Source organism: Lytechinus variegatus, chromosome 12 (assembly GCF_018143015.1).
Source record: "Lytechinus variegatus isolate NC3 chromosome 12, Lvar_3.0, whole genome shotgun sequence".
NCBI classification, from domain to species: domain Eukaryota; kingdom Metazoa; phylum Echinodermata; class Echinoidea; order Temnopleuroida; family Toxopneustidae; genus Lytechinus; species Lytechinus variegatus.
Window position 1 is genome coordinate 10,510,906 of NC_054751.1, and position 20,280 is coordinate 10,531,185.

Consider the following 20,280-nt stretch of genomic DNA (forward strand, 5'->3'; position numbering starts at 1 on the left):
CTAACACCAGCCCGGAATCTATATGTCCACACCAGAGAAGTGTTAAACAACACCAGTTTAGTTTTGGTCTAACACCAGATGGGTGTATAATCCATACAACACTCAGTATCAAAACAGCATCGGTTTGATTCCAAACTGATGTTGTTTCAATACTTCTCTGGTGTGGAAATATGTAGATTCCGGGCTGGTGTTAAATCAACACCAGAGATTTTGCAGTGTATGGGACTTTCAAATTCTGCTAAGTTCAATTTTAGGACGGGTTGTTTTGTCCTATACAAACTATATTTTTTCGATAACTTCGTATTTATTTTGTGAGTATTATTTATCATTTATTTATTTTTTTTCTCATTTGATTACATATATCTGTATTTGTACTTTGTTATTGGTTGTGTTATCTATTTTTTGAGGGGCCCACATTGTACAAGCATTGCTTTTTAGTGGGTCCCTCCATTTCCATCTTAATTTAATTTCTATTGAAAAATAGTATACTTACTTAAAACCTCCAATGTGTTGCCCAAATTGTGTTTTTTTTCACAACATGTGTATTATTTTTTTTTTCTTTGCAACGGATACAAATACTTATGTTTATATATGGTATACAACTTGTTTTTGTTTGATGAAAGTGAAATGAATAAAATTGAATTGAATTGAATATATAAATCCTCATAACTTTGTCAAATCACATGTTGAGTTTAAAAATACCCACAGATTTCCGACCCAGGATATAAGGATACTACGGTTAAAGTGGACTGGGGGCCATGTGTTGTCTCATGTTCATCATACCCTTTTCTATCTTTATCTAATCCTCCTTCTTTTAGGAACATATACACAGAGGGCCGAAGCCCCCCCCCCCCGAGTTATTAACGTAAAAAAAGCCTGAAAAAAAGAGAAAATTAAAATACGAAGGAGAGAGGGGGATGGGAAAAGGGAATAGAATAAGGGAGGGGAATAATTGGAAAATACATAGGGCCTATATATATTTTAATTGGGTCATATAAACATAAAAATTTCGCACGCGCTTCGCGCTCACAATGCCTTTCGAGTGAGACAATAATCTGCTCAAGAGGATATTATAAGGCTTAAAATATCACGTTTTCAAGTCAATATTTACAAATAATTCTGCTCGAGATTCGACTTTTCATTATACACATCTAGTTCATGGTTACATTAATAATGTCTGGACTAGAAATGAGTCAGTTTGCGGCCTCGCCAGTACTGGGCCTCGCACGAAGCGCTCTCATTTTAATGCGATACGAATATCCTTTTGATTAAAAATCCTACAAAATGCCATTAAATGGTCTCTTTTCAGATTACATCAAGTATTTAATTAAAGCTCACAGCCTCGCGATTTGCAATCGCATATAATATAAGTATCCTGTTCATGAATACAAAATGTCCGTTTATAGTATAAATCGGCTAAAAATTTTAACCAGCGCTTCGCGCTCGCATCATGTGAGTTCCATATCCTTTTTTACAATTTTAAAATATTAAAATATTAAACAGTGTTTAAAATGTTTAGATTCTTTCGTTTCAACACATAAAAATACACTCTGGCTTCGGGTTATTATTATCTAATTAGAAACAATCCTTTTTATGATTTCAAAAAGTGCATAGAATATTTCATTTTTAGATTGAAATCTAACAACCAAATAGTTCGGACTTCGAGCTCGTATATTTTATTCTTTATAATAAGCGTGTTTTTTCCGTATCCGCATAAATGGTTCATTTCATGGTTGCAAAAAGTACCAAGTTTTCAGGTAAGAACATGAAGAAGAAATAAAAACAGCTTGTGCTTCGCGCACTCATTATTTGATTATAGTGAGATATGAATCCTTTTTACAGTGGCCGAGTTGAGTGGTGGCAGCAGGATTTATAGACGGGGGGGGGGGGTAAGGGCAAACGAAATTTATGGGAGCAGAGGGGATTTTTTTTCATATTTAAAAAAAATCAAGCGTGGAGACTGAAGAGCGAGTTTTCATGACTTGCAGGGTGCTTGGAACAACATTTTGGGGTATGGACGAGTCAAGGGGAAGATCACACATAGGTGTTTCTATTATAGTTTATAAAGCGGGATTTCGAAGGAAGAGGAAGTAAAACTATTTCCATGCACATTATATCCCCGATCACCCCCTAGAAGCTGATTTTTGTTTATGGTTTATAGAATGGGGAGTCCTAACCAGGGTCATGAGAACGATTATTTCACTGGGGGTGTTGAAGCAAAAAAAAATCACTACAAAATGTAAGTAATTTGAGTCCCCAGAAATTTGACAAGCCAAAAAAAATAATAAATAAAAAAGGGGGAAGGGGCTGAACAAAATGAAGGTAATTTTGTTACATTTTTCCATTTTGTCACACCTTCCAAAACACCAGGGGGTGCTGCCTATGGAGAATAATACACGCATCATCCACGACAGCGGGCCCGCTTCCCAGGGCCATGGTCCTAACTAAGACTGGAGATTTAACATAGTTTACTGTTACAAACAAGATAATGTTTCTTGCATGGCCTAAATGAATAATGTGAGCGCGAAGTGCGAGCTGAGCTCAATTCCAATTAAAATATTCAATGTATTAAGACCCGAAAATTGAACATTCTGCGCAGTTTTTGTATATTCGAGAACGGAGCGCGCACTGATTTTTGTTTTAATATATTGACTTAACAAGATACCTGTCAAGGACTCTTTGCAGTGACTTATGAAAAAGGATGTCTCAACAAATAAATAATAGGAGCGCAAAGTGCGAGCTGATTGTTTTTGTTTTTTTTTACATTCCGAGTTGATAACTTAACGTTCTAAGCACATTTTTTAAACCACGAACAGGGTGGGTACTAATCAAACAACTGATGGGTGCGCCTAGCGCAAGCTGATTTTTTTTTCATTTAGCACTTCAGAACAGGATGTGTATCTTGCAAAAATTCAAATAAAGAGAAGAATAATTTGTGCATATTGACATGAAAATTTAATATTTTAAGCCCCATTGAGTAGATCGCTTATTATATTCCACGCAACAGCCACTGCAAGCGCGAAGCGCGAGATAAAGTTTGATTTTTATATAATCCTAATGTATGTCAGGTTAAAAGTTTCATCCAGATGTTCATATAATCATCTCGTCATGATTACATCTTTTAGGGAAAAGGAAAAGATGACGAGATCTCGGATCTTGTCATGTCTACATCTCGTGTGAGAGATGATCAGATGACAAGATTCTTGATCTTGTCCTGTCTACATCTTATAGAATAGATGATCAGATGGCAAGAGCTTGGATCTCGCCATGTCTACGTATTTTAGAAGAGATGATATGATGGCAAGATCTCGGATCTCGTCATGTCTAAATATCTGAGAAGGGATGATTGTAATGAACATCTGGGTTGCACTTTTAAGCTTCCATACGAGTGACCTAATGTTAGTGACTAACAGTGAGAAAATTTTGAACAAATTGAAGAGTGAAAAATGCTGTTTCAAGAGCACTTTACAACTCGAGTTGGATGCTTATGCTGTCTTCCCCTTTCTCTCATGTCTTCTTTCGAATTCCTTCTAAATATAATTTCTACTCTCTTCTCACCCTTTATTCTTCCTTTATCTTTTGCTCTTGTTTTTGTATCGCCAGCATAACAGCTAGAGCGAGACTGCGCGCCGCTTTTCCGACAGCGGCGGCAGCGTCAACATTGAAATATTAAGGTTAAGTTTTTGAAATGTCATCATAACTTAGGGTATTTGGACCTATAGTTAATGAAACTTGACATAAGATTAATCATGTATAAATGAACATCTTGGCTTGAGTTTCAGGTTCTTGTTTTTGTCTCGCCAGCATAACAGCTAGAGCGAGACTGGGGTCAAAAGTCATTTTAAATCAATGAACTTTGGCCATGTTGGGTTATTTGTTGAAATGCCATCATAGCTTCGAAAGTTTATGGATCTGCTTCGTGAAATATAGACCCCGACATAGACATAAGTGTAATCAAGTATCACTGATTGTTTTGCACATATCTTAGGTCACATGATTAAGGTCATAGGTCATTTTGGGTCAATGAATAGAGTATTTTATTATTATGTTTTGTGTGAATATTGATTCGATACAAGTAGTTGTTTTCAACGTCATCACTGGTGCTCTCAGTGTATACTGAATTGCGTAATGCAGGCAAGACTGCCAGAGGCGTTCCACTGATTAAATTTTCATTATCATTCTCTCCCTCTTCTCTTTCGTCTACTTATTTCTCTCTCTCTCTGTCCTGTTCAAATATTCCATTTTTGTTCTTCTTCTACTAATTCCTTTTCCCTTCTTCCATTTCTACTCTTCTTCCATCTCTTCAACCACTCTCGTTCCCTTTCTTTCTATATCCGAAGGCTCATCTCTATTTCTTTTCAATTATCTTAACAAATAGATGTCCCAGTTGTTGCCTTCAATGACTACACACAAAATGGACGCAAACAAAGGTAAAGTTTTATCTAGTATTTCATTTATTGAAGAATGTACAAATAAATATACCCTAATTTATCAATACGATTTCAGTCCTAAAGTCTGTTACAAAGTACTGGTCTACAAAATTAAAGGCCATTCATGTCGTTTCCATGCAGATTAAACACACTGTGGAATGCTATTAAATTCTCAAGTTTAATACCCCGATATAGAAATCGTAATTGCATGATTTAGAATTTCAGAATTAGGAGACAAACCTTACTCCCTTCTTTGACTTTAAAAATACAAATAAAAATATTTATGAATTCTTTCGAATTCCAACATTGTTTCGATAATTCTTTTTCTGATTCTTTTGAAGTGAGTAGCATTCCACTTACTCTGTAATAATACCAACCAGAATGGCCTTTCTTCTACAATACAATAGCTACTTTATGTCACCAAATAAAAACATCATAAAAGTTTGGCAAATTGAATTATTTTGGCAATGTATCGTTGAGTGCAAGTTATATACAAGTAAAATAAGTCGTACAAAAGAATATTATCTTACTGTCTGATATCTATTTATACAGTTTTAGAGCTAGTATTATATACATATCACATAAATAAATATTTGAGGTGTATCTAAATGATGATGATGATGATGATAAAATATTTATCAAAAAAACAATGACGAAATAAATAATACGTGATTCTTGCAAAAAAAAACAAGAGCTGTATTTGAAAAAGTGGTCTGGACACCAATTGGGCTCATTAAACATTTTCTGATTTAATTGAACCACAGAAAGGCGAACATATTTACCTGTTTTTATTCATATTTAGTTATTCAATTATTATGACTATCCAAATTTCTACGATTCTCCAAGCTCTATGACTCTCCAGTTTTATCCAATTTTTAACGACTCTCAACAGAGTGTCTCATACTATTTTTGTATTGTGATTACTCGTGGCTATTCTAACTTGACTATCATTCTTGAAAAAATAGTTACATAATGTTGTTATAGATTAGAAATGGTCATGCTTGTTTGTACTATTGCTCACGTACTAGTACTTACCCACCCTTTACCATTAGTAAGATAGACTTTCCGAGTTTGAAATTGATTCTTGAATGTTTGGTCCATATCTTTTCAAAAGATTTATATGGCATGCTATACATTCAGTGTATTGTGGAGTATACTTCTGAAAACTGGTGTAATAGAAAACGGACAATAGTTGTCAATGCAAATGCTCTGAATGATGCTCATAATTTTAGAATATGCCTAGTGGTCAGTGCATGTATATATCTATATATTAATTGCAATGAATATGGATGTTGCACGTGTGCATTTATTTTCCAATTGAATATAATCTAAATGAGTTACATACTCTGCCAACCCAAATGCAGAGACGTTGACTTTTGGTTACTTCAAGAAACATGACAATGTTATATTCCATAAACTTAAAAGTGAAAAATCACTTGACCCTCTTCCTATATTAATTATTCTTGTTTATGAAATGATTGCGACAATGTCATTTCAATGACGAAATCTTATTGCATTATAGTTGGCAGTACAAAAAAAGGAAACAGAAAAGGTTTCAAACTTGCGTTGATTCGAACTTTATAAAAAAAAATATTCAAATAATTCATTTGATAAATCCACGTCTATGATTGTAAAGCATTGAGTTCCTCATTGAGGAAATCGAGAAAACTACCAATAGGAGGTAATTCCGATAGAGCTCCCTGATGTAACATGGCGGCTGCTCTGCTTTTGAACTCGGCGTCATCCAGGCGGAAAGTTTTCTGCGCCAGACAACCCGACTTCGTGCTGGCCAGTGGACAAGGAAGGAATGTCTTCTGATGGTAAGAAGGGTTTGACCCGCCGACGGTATAGTCGCTGGAACCCCGGACAGCCGATTCCCACTCGGAGAAGACGTTCTTGTCCCCCTGATAATGCTGGAATGGTTTCTTGTCGCATTGTTCGAAGAGGTCTCTCCGCGAGTACGCAGCCGACGACGATGGGAGGTACGGCGACTCGTAATCGGAATATGGATGGTTCCCCGTCTGTGCACCACTAACCAGCTTGACCTGAACTGCACCATTGACTATATACGATGCACAATACTCTGTCCTTGGAGGAATATGTCCTGTACAACAGTCCATTGGGTAGCCATTTTTGCTACAATCTCCCGATGTAGCGGATGTTGTCAAGGGTGTCGATGTCGTCCCCTGGTAACCCGACGCAATCGGCGACGGCGGCGGCGACGGTGGTGCCGTCACACCGCATACAGGTTCGCTAGGCATGTACTGCATGTGGTAGGACGTTTCCCCAGGATAGGCAGATGGTGGCGATGTTTGTGGTGTTGGTGGCAGGTGATACTGTGAACCATAGCCTCCGTGTGAAGCAATCAGAAGGTCCTCTTGCTGCATCTCTGCGCTGACGCGCATGGCATGCTTCCGGTATGAATCGGCATCGTACATCTCTGGAGGAAGGTGCGCAACCATCTGGTACATCGACAAGGGCTGGTGCTCAAACCCACCGTAAAGAGATGGCTCTCCATACCCCAACTGAGGTGGACTGTAGTAACTGCTTGCCATTGCGTACGGTATATCAGTCTGCGGGATTGTCCCGACGCTCATCGGAAATCCTTGCTCGTCACCCATGGTATCTTCTTGACTCTTCCTCTTAGAAGGAAAGACACCGCTTGTTGAATTATCCTGACTCTGACTATCTGAAGCCTGGTGGAATGTTGAAGGACAACTTCCATGTGGACTATGCAACGAAACAGAGTAGTCGTCTTTGAGCTTTGGACCTGTCTGACTCGCTACAACGTAAGTGTCATTACTCATCCACCTTCTCCTCGGCACGCTATCCATGTTGCTAGTACTCGTACTGCTACTGCTTGATGGTCCTGCATGGAGTTGATCAGATTGGTCTGTTGACTGCGTCGACAAGAACATCTTCAAAAGATCTTCCTGGCCGTAACAACTCCTGGATGCCGATTCCTGCCGCAGTAATGGAATGTCTTCCTCCCTGAAATACAAATCGGACGAAAAGTGCTTTAACCGTCGATTCATGCATTCACAACTTTTCGGACAATTTCATACTCGAGAAGGATGAGATATCTGTTTTTATACTTTTTATCTCGATCCTTTTTTACTCCCTTTTGACATTCTGAATTGAAAAAATCCAGGGGGATGCAATATAAGATGTGGACCAATGGGAAGAAAAATAATGTTTTGAGTTTTAACAGACCTAACATGAACTTTCGACAAAGGCGCTGCAAGTATGCATTAGAAGACCGCACAATTAAAATAGAATTAATTTTTCATTATCTGGGAGAGGAACGTTTTCCTTTTTATAGATCAAATTACATGCACCATAATTTATCATACTTTTTATCCTTACCTCACAGGGTTGTGAGCGAAGACAAGAGAGTTCTTTCTGCCATTTTTTGTGATCGCACGCCCTCTGGTGTGGAGCCATTGCCAGCTACCATCAAGACGCATGAGACGAAAGAACATTGTATGAACCTCATCCGTCTCTATCACTGCACGGAGTGAAAAAGAAATGGGGAGAAATGAGGAGAGAAAAGAGTAAAAGGGGAGGGTAGAGGAAGGTGATGGGTATAATAGGAGGAGAAAGAGAAGAGAGAATATGTAATACCATGGACAAGACTGCTATAGTTCAGGCGAGGAAGCTTTGGAGTACGGAGTCACCATTTTAGCATTATTCCACAAACTAGATGTAGCAAGGCGGAACCATTTTGTAAAATGATTAATTGTATTAATTACCCTAATGATTAGAATAATTAATACATTTAAGTCTAATGTGAGCATTATCCCATTGCCATGATCGCGAAGAAAAGCAATTGTCATTATAAAGATGTGTTGCATGGTTTCAAGCCGAGATGATTATTCATGAAAACAATTACAAGTTAAAAAAATGCTTTCCCTTGGAGAAAAATAACTACTGCACTAAAACGCTCTAAAGATTGTTAGATTGTGAGAGCTGATGAAATAATAGCATTCATTCATTTATTTATTCACTTTTCAAATAAAATTTATAATGCAATAATTACAATGAATAAAATATGACATCAGAAAATACAAATGACATAATTATTCAAATAAACCAAATACAAAGAATATACACCTGATACAGAAGATAATATACCCAAAATGTTGGAAAAATGGAGTGACCCACTGAAAAGCAAAGTGTGGACCACTCAAGAAGAAAAAAAAATATAACACTTAAATCTATATGGGCCAAAGACGAGCGGCAATATAAAAATCTATCATAATATCAGTATTATCATTATGATACTTACATGTTTTATGGCAGACATATACCGCGAGAAGATCGTCAGGATGAATCAGATGATACAGAGATTTTCCTTCCAGATACGATGAGTCTACACCGATAACTTCACACGACCTATCAAATAGATCAAAAATATTTGAAATCAAATCGTAAAGATATTGCTGAATAATTGACAAAATATTTAGAATGAGTGGAAAACATGAATCCAATCAAATCCTGCAATGCTTGTCATGAAGGCCGTTTAAACTGATGACATTTTTGGGAGAGTAATTATCAATATTTTTGCTATGCTTGTATATTTCGTTTAATAATTCACACCTCTTATATTTTATGCTTGTACCTCAGATGAACATTGATATTTTGATTATGTTTTGTATTAACTGTCAATATCGGACTGAATTTCCGTTGAACAGATATTGAATATTCAAAATCTTTAATATTGATAACAAGACAATATAAGATGAATCTATCTCATTGTCCTCATGCCATAGTGCAGTTTTGTGATATTCTGAAGTGTGTAAATTGGTGTATCACAATACATAATTTTAAAAGGTATATTAAAAGATAAAGGCATTCTTTTCTCTCTTTCAATTAAAATGAAAGGCGTTCTAGATATGATAAATTCAACAAATAAAATGATAATTGTATAAAAGTACCTGAATGTATAAACAAATGCGGTTATCAATGAAATTTTCATCTAAATATATATCAATATGACAAAGTTTCCTTCTTAATATCAACATCATCCGCATTCAATTAAAGAATAATCCATTCCGAGATATGGCTACTCCTTATCATGCCCGGAAAGGGACTAGGCCTTGGACCTGTCTTGTAATTAAAATATGCTTCTTCATTCGTTGAATCTTGAACAATATAATTTCAAATTCGTGCGTCTAATTTTTAGAGCATCAATGGAAACTAATGCTCTGCATCATTAAATCTCAATTAGAGATGCATGTCGATTCAATCGTATATCATTGGAAAACAATATCCTTCGCCTACCGACCCTAAATGCAAAGAAAGATAGAAGTCCTTTCATCATTTTATTGTGGATTGTTACTGTTTCGGATCGTTTTTCGTCTTAATTGTAATATAGGTTTTCTATAAATATGCGAAATTGTGAAATGGCAACAAGGATCTCTTAATCATTTGGCCAGCAAATTAAAATGATGATGAAAATGGTGGATGCTGATAATGATGAATAGGACAATGAGGAAGAAAATTATATGATGAATGATGTTGATGATGTTGGTGATTATGATGATGATGATAATATTGATGATGATGATGATCATGACGATGATGATGGTGATGATGATGATGCTGATGATGGGGATGATGATGGTGGTGGTGGTGATGATGATGATGATGATTTATGATGACTGATGATGATGATGATATGATGATGATGATAGTGGTGGTGGTGATGATGATATTGGTGCTAGTGATGATGGTGGTAAAACTTATATTGATATTAATATTGACGAAAAAATTGAAAACGATAGTGATAAATAATCTTGTTTAACTCATCATTGTCATCATGATACCAATATATTCACCTAAATGCGATATCCATTTATTGCATTGTACATGAAATTGTAAAGCAAAATACCTGTTGTCAACAGAGGAGACGTTGAGATTGAGATCGTGTGTCGTCCAGAATGTTCCAGGCTTTGCTTCGATGTCTGTGTCGGCCGCGAGGAGGATAAACGGCCTGAAGGCGGCAAAGAGTACCTGATGCGGGGCGTGGCCAACACGTTGAGCATCCGGTAATGACTTCATCGTACCAGTACACTGCATTTTCTTAGGGGGGAAAAGACGATAGAATAAATCATCCGTTATTACAAGAAACAATATCGGTTTTTCTGGGGGGGGGGTATTTTTTTCGTTTTTTTTTATTCTGTTTTTTGTTTCGTATTTTTGTTTTTGTCTTTTGTTCTTTAAATTCATCTGTCACGAGTTTTTTTCAATTGATTTGTAAATAGATAATAAAGTTTTCTTAGTCCACCTCTCTTCCCACTAGATCTGTCAAACAGGTAACAGGGAATATAAATGTGACATCAAAGGCTTCTCAATAAAATTGATACTCGGAGGCGCCACCCTTGTAATTTACAGTTGTATATTGCCGCAGTTTTTCATTGGGACTATAAATATCTTATTTGCAGTGGCGTAATCCCGGGGAGTAGTGAGCCAAATATTTGAGGAGCACATCCTGGCGTATAAGGGATACACAATCGCGAGAGAGCGAGAAAAAATAATTGACCTTTTTTTAATGAACATTTAATTTTAATAGATCTGGCACAATATTCATTCCATTTTCCTCTCAGTCTTTTTTTTCTTGGTGGTATATTTTCTTTTCTGAGGCGACAATAGCCCTCCCCCCCCCCTACGTAGGACAGTGATTATTGTCTCGAATGACTTATTTAGAATCTTACCACGAAGCCAGTGTTTGTGCCGTTAAAACATTTCATCCTACAGAGGAAGGAAACATCTCGACTTGCACCGGCACCCCTCAAGGGCAATGAAGTTTCTGCTCCCGACATAGCACCCTGGAAAACAGACATAAAAATGATACTTGATTGAAAAAAAACCCTGCTCTCATGCAAAGATGGGGTACTTGCATTTGTGCGGTATTTTATTTATTTATTCACTAACGGTTAAAATCAATTCAGCTTAATACTGCTGTTTAGTAAAACTGAGTGCCGTGAAGAACGTACATGGATACAAGATGTACTGTATATATAAGAAGGAAAAAAAAACATTACAGCGAAATTAGGAAACAGTTTCAAAAGGAGGGGGTAAACACTAAAGCAACAACGATAACGATTAAACACAATAATACTGCCCTAAAACGATAACAAGATAAAGACAAATATTATAATTTCATTAAGGGAACACAACAGCACAATGTTTACACTTTCATTTTTGTTTATAATAGAAGCTAAAATTAGCATTCACCCAGCAGTGTTCACTCCCACTGAAGGGCGCAAATACGTACCTGCATACATTGCCTTTGATGGGAAACGCCCAAGGTTTCTTCCAGAATGATGCGAAGTTCCTGGTGGTCGTCCGGATGTACGATCCCGTAGATGCAGCGGTGAACGAGGTCGACATGATGAAAACCAAGATGGCTTGACATGTTGTCGGTGGCGTAGAGGATCGTCCCATCCACCGTGATGACGAGGAGGAATCCATCCAGTGCCTGAAAAAAGAAGAGTGTTGATTATTGATTGATTTCATTCTGTTTTGAACTGACTTTTTTTTCTGTTTCAAAGTAGCCTATACGTGAATTAAAGTTCATAAACTAGAAAGTATGAATGGAAAAAAAACTTGGTGCTGACACCTGTTGGTTCTTAGGTGTTAACATCAAAGGATGCAAAAGCCTATATGTAGTATGCCCAGCAATTGAGTATTGCAACTCTTGTTGGAATGCTCCCCAGGGAGTGGAGAAAGTGCATGCGAGCATGCCCGGTTCCGATGACCAGGGTATATCTGTAAAGCGCTTAGAGACGTCGTCCCGGATTAAGCGCTATATAAAAGCGGATTATTATTATGATTATTATTATCATCATCATAATCATTGTTATTAAAATAATTTATTACTAAATTATAAACAGCCAACGGTGTTGTAATCACACCCATGAGAAATTCTGAAAACAAGGGAAAGAAAGAAAAGAGTTTTAACCAAAAAAGGTTGAAAATGAAAGAAAAAATTGAAATGGAAATAGACCCCGTAAAATTGAAAAAAAAATGTAGGGAATAAAAGAAATGAAAAAAAGAAACAACAACAGGCTATTGGACAGGACTTCCTGACTCACTATTATGGGGTATTATGGAGCTGCGATTCTGATACAAACTCTTGCAAACGTAACAAAAATACACAGATGGGGGGGGGGAGAAAACAATAAGTGTTCTGGTCTAAAACTATATAAGAAAAAAAAATGATCACTGACTCTGATACCAAGTTCATGCATAAAGCCGGAATATTTCTTTCTTTTTTACGATATATTGCCAAAATTCGATAATGCGCTCCGGTAATACCCCCAATCAAGAATACATAAAATTGTATTCACTGTCCTTAATTGCACGTGTGGCTTCTTAGCTATCCATACAATCCAGACCTTAGAATGACATCACTATCTCCAATCCTAAAAAAATAGAAATCTTTGCGACTTGATCATGTTGATGTAAGGGACTATATAGACGAAAAGGTCTGATAACAGCGCCACGCCGCCATGAAATGGGGGGGGGGGGAGGACGATGTTAACTTTTGTCACAGTCATGTTAATTTCTTGGATCTTGGCGTCCCAATTCTCAACCCCGTATTTTCCATTTACCCCCTCCCCCATCTTGTTTTTTTTTATGAAGTGTGAATTATCATTTCCCATTTCTTTTTACTTACTTACTACGCAAATATTAATCGTGCCAGGGTGATCAGGCCGCCACACCCCCGGAAAAGTAGCAAAACCCGGGAGCAAAACAAGACAAAAACAAAAGAGGAAGAAAAAACAGGATTGCTTGATGGCGTCAAAGTGATTAGGTATAGAAGGGCATGGGAACGATTTCTTAAGAGGGGGCGCTGGTTTTGGAGAAAAAAAACGACATGCAAAAAAAAAAAAGTTTTCGCTCCTCAATGAAAAGGATTTTGGTTCCCCAATATATTGACAAGCCAAAAAAAAAATTTCACTCTTAAACAAAGGTGATTAAAAAAAAATACCCCAGAAAAATCTTGGGTGCTTCACCCCCATGTTGTTATCATGGCTATGGCCTAATTTAAGGGCAGTATTAGGCCTGATCCAAGAAAAACGTACGGTTGGACTCAGTCTACAGGATTTGGGGCCCCGTTTCATAAACTGGTATAGCAATAAGAAATTCGCAATGTCAGCTGAAAGCTGCTAAAATAATTCGATTTGATTGGCTGATATCGGTCACTTGCTGAAATATTGCATTTTTGGTATATACAAAAAAAAAACTTTATGAAAATGAAACAGGACCACAAATATGGAAAGCTTGCAACGTCAACATCTAAAATACATTTTCTTCAAAATATTTTCGAAATGTGATGTAAAATCATACATTCATTGTTTTCTTGAAAATTCAGTGTGTTTATATTTGCTTACAAATGAAATCATGCAAATTTACCGGAGAAAAAAAATATTGTATTGTTGGATTTCCATCTAGTTTAAGATGATCGGATCAAGTATTGATAATAATACATTTATTAATAATAATTTGTTTTGTAATAATGAAAATAATAATAATACATTTATTCAAATAACCAACAGCTTGCCATAAATCATCAAACGTAAACAAGAGAAGGCAACGCCCACTTATCAACTTGCAAATTATTTATAACCTCTAAATAATATTTTTGATTCTAATCACTATCAATCAAGGCCATGGGTAAATAAATACTGTAACAATTAATTACTATAATTATGTATTTTAGATTATTGATAATAAATTTATTCATACAAAATAACAGCTTGCCATAGTATATTAGCGGTAAACAAATGGCGACGCCGACCGACAAGTTATCGGTAGGTAGTTTACTTGCGAACTGCAACTTCTAACTAATATTTTAAATTCTGATCAGTTCCTTAGACTGATTACTCGGAAATTCGTATGAATTCCGTCATTCTAGTCATTTGGACAATTATCATTGACAGGAAGTAGCGACACTTGGCGTTTCTTTGCTGAATGGGTAACACGCCCCGAACTGCATCAATAAATTCAGTCCCGTGCTATTCAAAACTGCGTAGTTTTCATGAACCTGTGCTGGGACGTCGGAGTTAGTTTAGCGGACAAGGTGTGACTTCTAAGTTCTAGCGCTAAACGGTAGGCGGGGGAGCAGAATGGTCTATGCCTTCATTATTCACACGCTACCACCGGACACATGTCGGGTGTTGTTTTCTTGCACATTTGGATTGGAGAATGCCAAGTTGGATGAACATAGCATCGAGAACGAGGGTGATGTCACGGAAATGAGAACGCTTCGGAAAGAGCAAATGGCGCTGGTGGCACGTCAGGTCCAATCGGAATTCTCCTTCCAGAAGGCTGTGTCGGAGCGAGTAACTTACAGTGATGGCTTGAGCAGTGGCCAGGATGACTTGTTGCGAGATGCAGAGCTCGGCATGTTTCGACTAGCGGCCGGTGATCCATTCAAGACGGAGAAAATCGCTGTCTGGTTAGGGGTTGGAAAGACGGGATTCATCCTTGTTTGTGAGACTCATGAGAACCGTTTACAGGTGGAGAATCAACTGCGTTTGTTGGTGAAGAATTTACAGGAGCATGTGAAGGCTGTTCGTCAACCCACCGAAGTGCTTGAGAAGGGCGATCGTGTGATGGAGGTTCTTCATCATTTCTTGCCATCAGGACGAATAATATTCATGAACCATGCTTTAATCAAACAAACTGAAAAGGAGCTCGATATTGCAATGAAACTGAAATGAAGTTCTGCCAGTATCTGCTTGTAATGACATTTTGCTTTTATAAAATTTTCCAACTTTTTCAAGAATATTTGAAATATGTATTGCACTATGGTTCAACTTGTTTCTAGGTTAAAGAGAAATTCCAGTAGTTGCAGTAAACACTGATTTTATGAGAAAGTCTGTAAAAGAAAGGCTTAATTGTCAGTATATCATCGAGGATCTAGATCTGGTACAGTTACATAAACTGAACTTTGTGAAATCTTGAAATCTACGCTGAAATATGTTCAGACTGAAGATCCCCAACACAGATAAATACACGTGGGACAGTGTATAATTATTGCTTTGAATGTCGGGCCCGACGCTCTACCCAAATCGTGTGCTTATTTGCTGATTTCCCAGCAATTACACAATTTCTTCCAGAATCCTTTGGCACATACATTTTATTTATACAAACAGACACTTTGATGGTAATTTCATTGGATTCTGTACGAACTCATTTTGATATCGTTACCAAAACTAGCATTTACCTTTAATTTCCCTGTAATAAGTTACAAAATTTTGCTGTGTTATATTATATTTATTTTTGATAATTGTCATTTGTAATGCATGCATTGTAAACGCTTGACAGTTTCATTTGCACACATTCCATATTTTGTATTCTTTTATTTTTTTAGGCAATACTGGGAATAGATTGCCATAGTTGTTTTATAGGAACAAAATTGTTTATTTTTAATTCATAGAAAAGTGGCACTCTATTCATAAGTTTTCTTCATAGCCCCTTTCCTCATATACGTGTAGTTCTTATATTTACCAATTTTATTCATGTTACACAATGTACAAGTAGCTAAGCTACAAAATTCATCACAATGTCTTTATATTTCACATTCTCTGAACAATTAATCAATATTTACATGTAAAATATATCTTGATATGCATTTCTATATAAAATAGATTAATTTTGTAATTGTAAGAAACTACATACTCTACAGCAGTGCAAAAAGTATTTTTCCTGTAATATTTGGAATTATGAATCCGTTTTATTTGCAAGCAGCAATTTTGATAATGAAAAATTTGTGAAACTTTAACAATTACTTTACACATTCATGCATTTGTACTTTTTAATTGGATATTTAGATAGAGAGCTAACATATATGATTACTGATTATAAATTATGAACAATAATTAAAAAGAAATGAAGTAAAATCAGAAGGCCTACATGTATAATTTACATTTGAATGTACATAATGACAGATGCATGAAACTGTTTCTTCTAACCTCTTTGGAAATAAAATATACAACGATATGTAGTTATATTGCATAGAGAACACGTGGAAAAATATCACTGGGGTTAAAGGGATACCGGGCTGAAGATATCATATTTATATCTAAATAAATAGAGTAAAGTTCACAAAGCAAAATGATGAAAATTTGATCAAAATCAGATTGCAAATAACGAAGTTATTGAATTTCATAGATTTGCATTATTTTGGAAAAACAGTTCTAGACATGTCTTCATGGATAATCATAACTTGGGCTGATGATGTCACATCCCCACTTTTCCTTTTCTTATGTTATTACATGAAATCATAATTGTTTCATTTTTTAATAAATGTGTAAATGATGTGTCTCTATTATGATGAAATAAGTTGCAGAAAGAATTAACTAATGCACTTAATCAGATCTCAATCCAATTGTTTTAGTTCTTGGTAGAAACTTTTGAATAACTCTAATTTCATATAATACAATACGTAAGAACAAGTGAGGATATGACATCATCATTCATCAGCCCACTTAATGAATATTCATGAAGACATGCCTAGAACTGTTTCACCATAATAATGCAAGTCTTTGAAATTCAATAACTTTGTTGTTTGTTATCCGATTTTGATCAAATTTTCAGCATTTTGCTCTGTGAATTTTACTCTATTTACTTTCATTGAAAGATATATACATAATATATTCAACCCAGAGTATCCCATAGAATATCATTAGTAAGATTATACATACACCATTTTGTGGACGTGAAAAAAATCACTGTAGGCCTATGAACCTTGTTTAGCTTTTGCAGTATAATGATACAAAGTGCTCATATACCATTACATAAATGCACTGGTAGATGTTCTGGGGCCCATTTTAAAAAGACTTATGACTATTAAATTTTCCATGGAAATCTTGATTGTGATTGGCTGCTGAGCCCTGTTACCATGGTATCATTCTACATGTACAGTAGAGCATAATCATATATAATTAATAAAATATCATAAATGTCTCTAAAAACCAGAATATTATCTTGCTGTGTTTTAAATTTATGTCTGTATGCTATATGTGTACATATAGCAGCACCAGGTATAATGAGAGTGTGTGACTCTACGTGCATGTGGTTTATTTTTAACGAGGGAGTGGGCGATCGGGCCTGTTTAAAGAACCAAAGTCTAAAAAGGGCATTTGTCTATAAGATTAATCTAGCAAACATCAAACCAAAGGTTGTGTACATCCCTAATTCTACAGCTCCATCTATATATCTGTCTATCTACCTCTCCCCACCTCTTTCTCTTCCTCTCTGTCTCTGTTTTTCTCTCACTCTTCTCTGTCTCGCTGTTTCCCCTCTCCCTTTCTGAATCTCTTTCTGTCTACCTTTCTTTCCATGTTTATCTATTTACTGGTCACAAAATTTCTTCTGATTTACCTGTCCCCCTCTTTCTCTCTCTCTCTCACACACATACAACACACACACTTGTCTTTCCTTCCTAAGTTCTCCCTCCTTCCCAACCCAACCATCTACACAGCTCTGATCTACTATTAGATGACGGTGTTAAAAAAAGGCCACTACCCTTGATGACTTGTGTACTTTGTGGGAGATTTTCTCGAGTGTTTTCGACGCGATCTGAATGAGAACGGTTAAAAACATCCGATTCGACTTAAACAAACCCAAGATATGACGACCAACCCACGACAACTGGAGTTAGGACAGTTCTTGGTTACACTATTGACCCATATTCTTTATCAGATATGCAGAGATAATATAGAATGATTTGGAATTTAGAAGAAAGGGGTGTGAGAACTCCAAGGAGTCCTGACTCATTTAACAAGGAAAGGACAGAATGAGAGAGAGAGGGGGGGGGGGATAAAGAGGGGAAAATGATGATAATAATATTGATAATAGTAGTAGAAAGATTAATGATGATAATAATGACAATAATGATAATACTGATAATAACAACGTTAAGAGCAATAAAATTAAGAGAAGAAGAGGCTTAGTCCCACCAGAGAAATATCATCAGATGACTTACCTCAAGGGATAACTGCGTCTCGAGTTGACCTTCCAATCTACTGGTAGGTAGCGGCGAGCCATCGACGGAGATGGGCTGTTCTCCGGGAAACTCTTCCTTGATAAGACTGCCATCGGGTAGTTCAATCGTTGCTGGATCAGAGGATGGCTGGGGCGATTCAAGGCCAGCGGCTTTTTGAAAAAGAGTAAAGAGTAATGAAAATAATTATGGTGAAAGGAGTAATGAACTATACAATGAAAATAACAATGGTGGTAATAATGATGATGATATTAATAATCATAAAACCATTATGTAAACATAGCGACAACTTCCAAAATTGGAGTTTGATCGATAAACCAAGGAGAATGCAGTTAGTTCTTGTGCCATCCCGGACGAATATTCCTGAATGTACAGGCCTATGATAAAGAAATGATGTATAGTTCTACATTGTTTTAGTTTTTCACCAAATAACAAATGAAGGAAAGGGGACTCATACTTTCCATTACTGGTTGCTTGCTTATAACCGGTTTTCTGTTTGATAGCTCCCTATAAACATTGGCGTTCATTTTAATCGCTATATTATATGCCTATTGTGCTATTATTAAAAAATAAGGGACTTCCAAATCTCTAAGGGTATTATTAAGTTAAAAAAGTGCTGTCTCGGTGTCATAATGATATTTTTATAAACCATTCAACACATTATATTGTGCGATACATCACAGAGCGAAAAGTATATTGTGATAACAACGTTATATAGGAGAGAAACCCGTTAATGCACTTTTCTCGCGCCAATAATAGAGCGTGTACTTTTGAAACCCACCTTGTTTCAATTAAAAATGAAAAGGGGAAACGAATGATATTAAATACGGTCAGAGCTACGATCATAATATATCGAGAAGCAAGTCCGCAAAGCTAACGGGGTTTTAACTTAACTCCCCTCCTCGCGGCAGAGCGCCAAGAAATACTTAATTATTATATCCATCGCTATATACTCCGGCATTGCCCGATAGCATGTTTGGTTTGCGTCAAAAATCAGTGGTGGAAGAAGTTGTCTGGGACTAAGGGGGGGGGGGGTCGATGCGTCTATGCTGCAGCCAAATGCTATCAGATCATCCACCATGCCTAGTTCTATGCTAAATAGAGAGTTTTAAGGTGGTCAGGAGTGATATTTGTTTGCTGCTTTTTACTCCAACTCTGTCACAAGAATATATGTTTTACATTTTCTCTGGGTGTAGTGATAAGAATTTACACAATACCAAAATGTCACTAGTGCGTCGATTTGGATTCGAACCTGTATCGTCCGATTTTGAGACCACAGGTCTGACCAATGAACCTTCGCACCCCTTCTTAGATCACATTACAACTAACCAGACTTTTAGACAAATAATGATATTGACTGACATATGAATGTTTTTTTGTTTGTTTGCATGTCTGTACGTTTTATTGTGATTGTCTTACCATCGACCTACTATGGTCTAACCATTTGAAATATCACATTTATATTTTGATTGTATTTTATATCACGTTTATACACTGTTAGAAAATTTATCCTTAAAATAAAACAAGTTCCTGCAGTAGAGTCTCGAGAACACCTGTAATTTTACCAGATTGCACAATCTTAGAGGAAATTGGTATTTGGTGTATGGAACCTTACACATTTCCTTAAATAAAACAGCCTTTTCCCCTTTTTAAACAGACCTGTATTGTAGAAATATTCCTGTTTTATGAATTTACAGAATGATTCTGTTAATGCTTTTATTAAAACAGTGTATGACAACAATATGAACTGTGATATATTTATAAATGTAATCAATTATATCTATATAATTGAAATATTTTGATCTCCTTTTATAAAATCTGGCAAAACAC

General features: G+C 36.3%; 2 protein-coding genes across 2 annotated transcripts; one reads left to right on the forward strand and one right to left on the reverse strand.

The window, feature by feature from the left end:
- Positions 1–4,425: 4,425 nt before the first annotated feature.
- Positions 4,426–18,977, reverse strand: LOC121425295 (single-minded homolog 2-like). Its single transcript, XM_041621322.1, has 8 exons — positions 18,908–18,977; positions 18,433–18,602; positions 11,710–11,913; positions 11,147–11,260; positions 10,324–10,514; positions 8,719–8,825; positions 7,797–7,938; positions 4,426–7,421 (listed from the first exon to the last, which is right to left on the reverse strand). Exons 1-8 carry the CDS (start codon positions 18,975–18,977, stop codon positions 6,053–6,055), a joined length of 2,367 nt encoding a protein of 788 aa, XP_041477256.1. The 3' UTR covers positions 4,426–6,052.
- On the forward strand, positions 14,215–15,346 carry LOC121425113 (AP-5 complex subunit sigma-1-like). The gene has a single exon (XM_041621095.1). The coding sequence runs from the start codon at positions 14,567–14,569 to the stop codon at positions 15,161–15,163; it is 597 nt and encodes a 198-aa protein (XP_041477029.1). The 5' UTR covers positions 14,215–14,566; the 3' UTR covers positions 15,164–15,346.
- Positions 18,978–20,280: the final 1,303 nt, after the last annotated feature.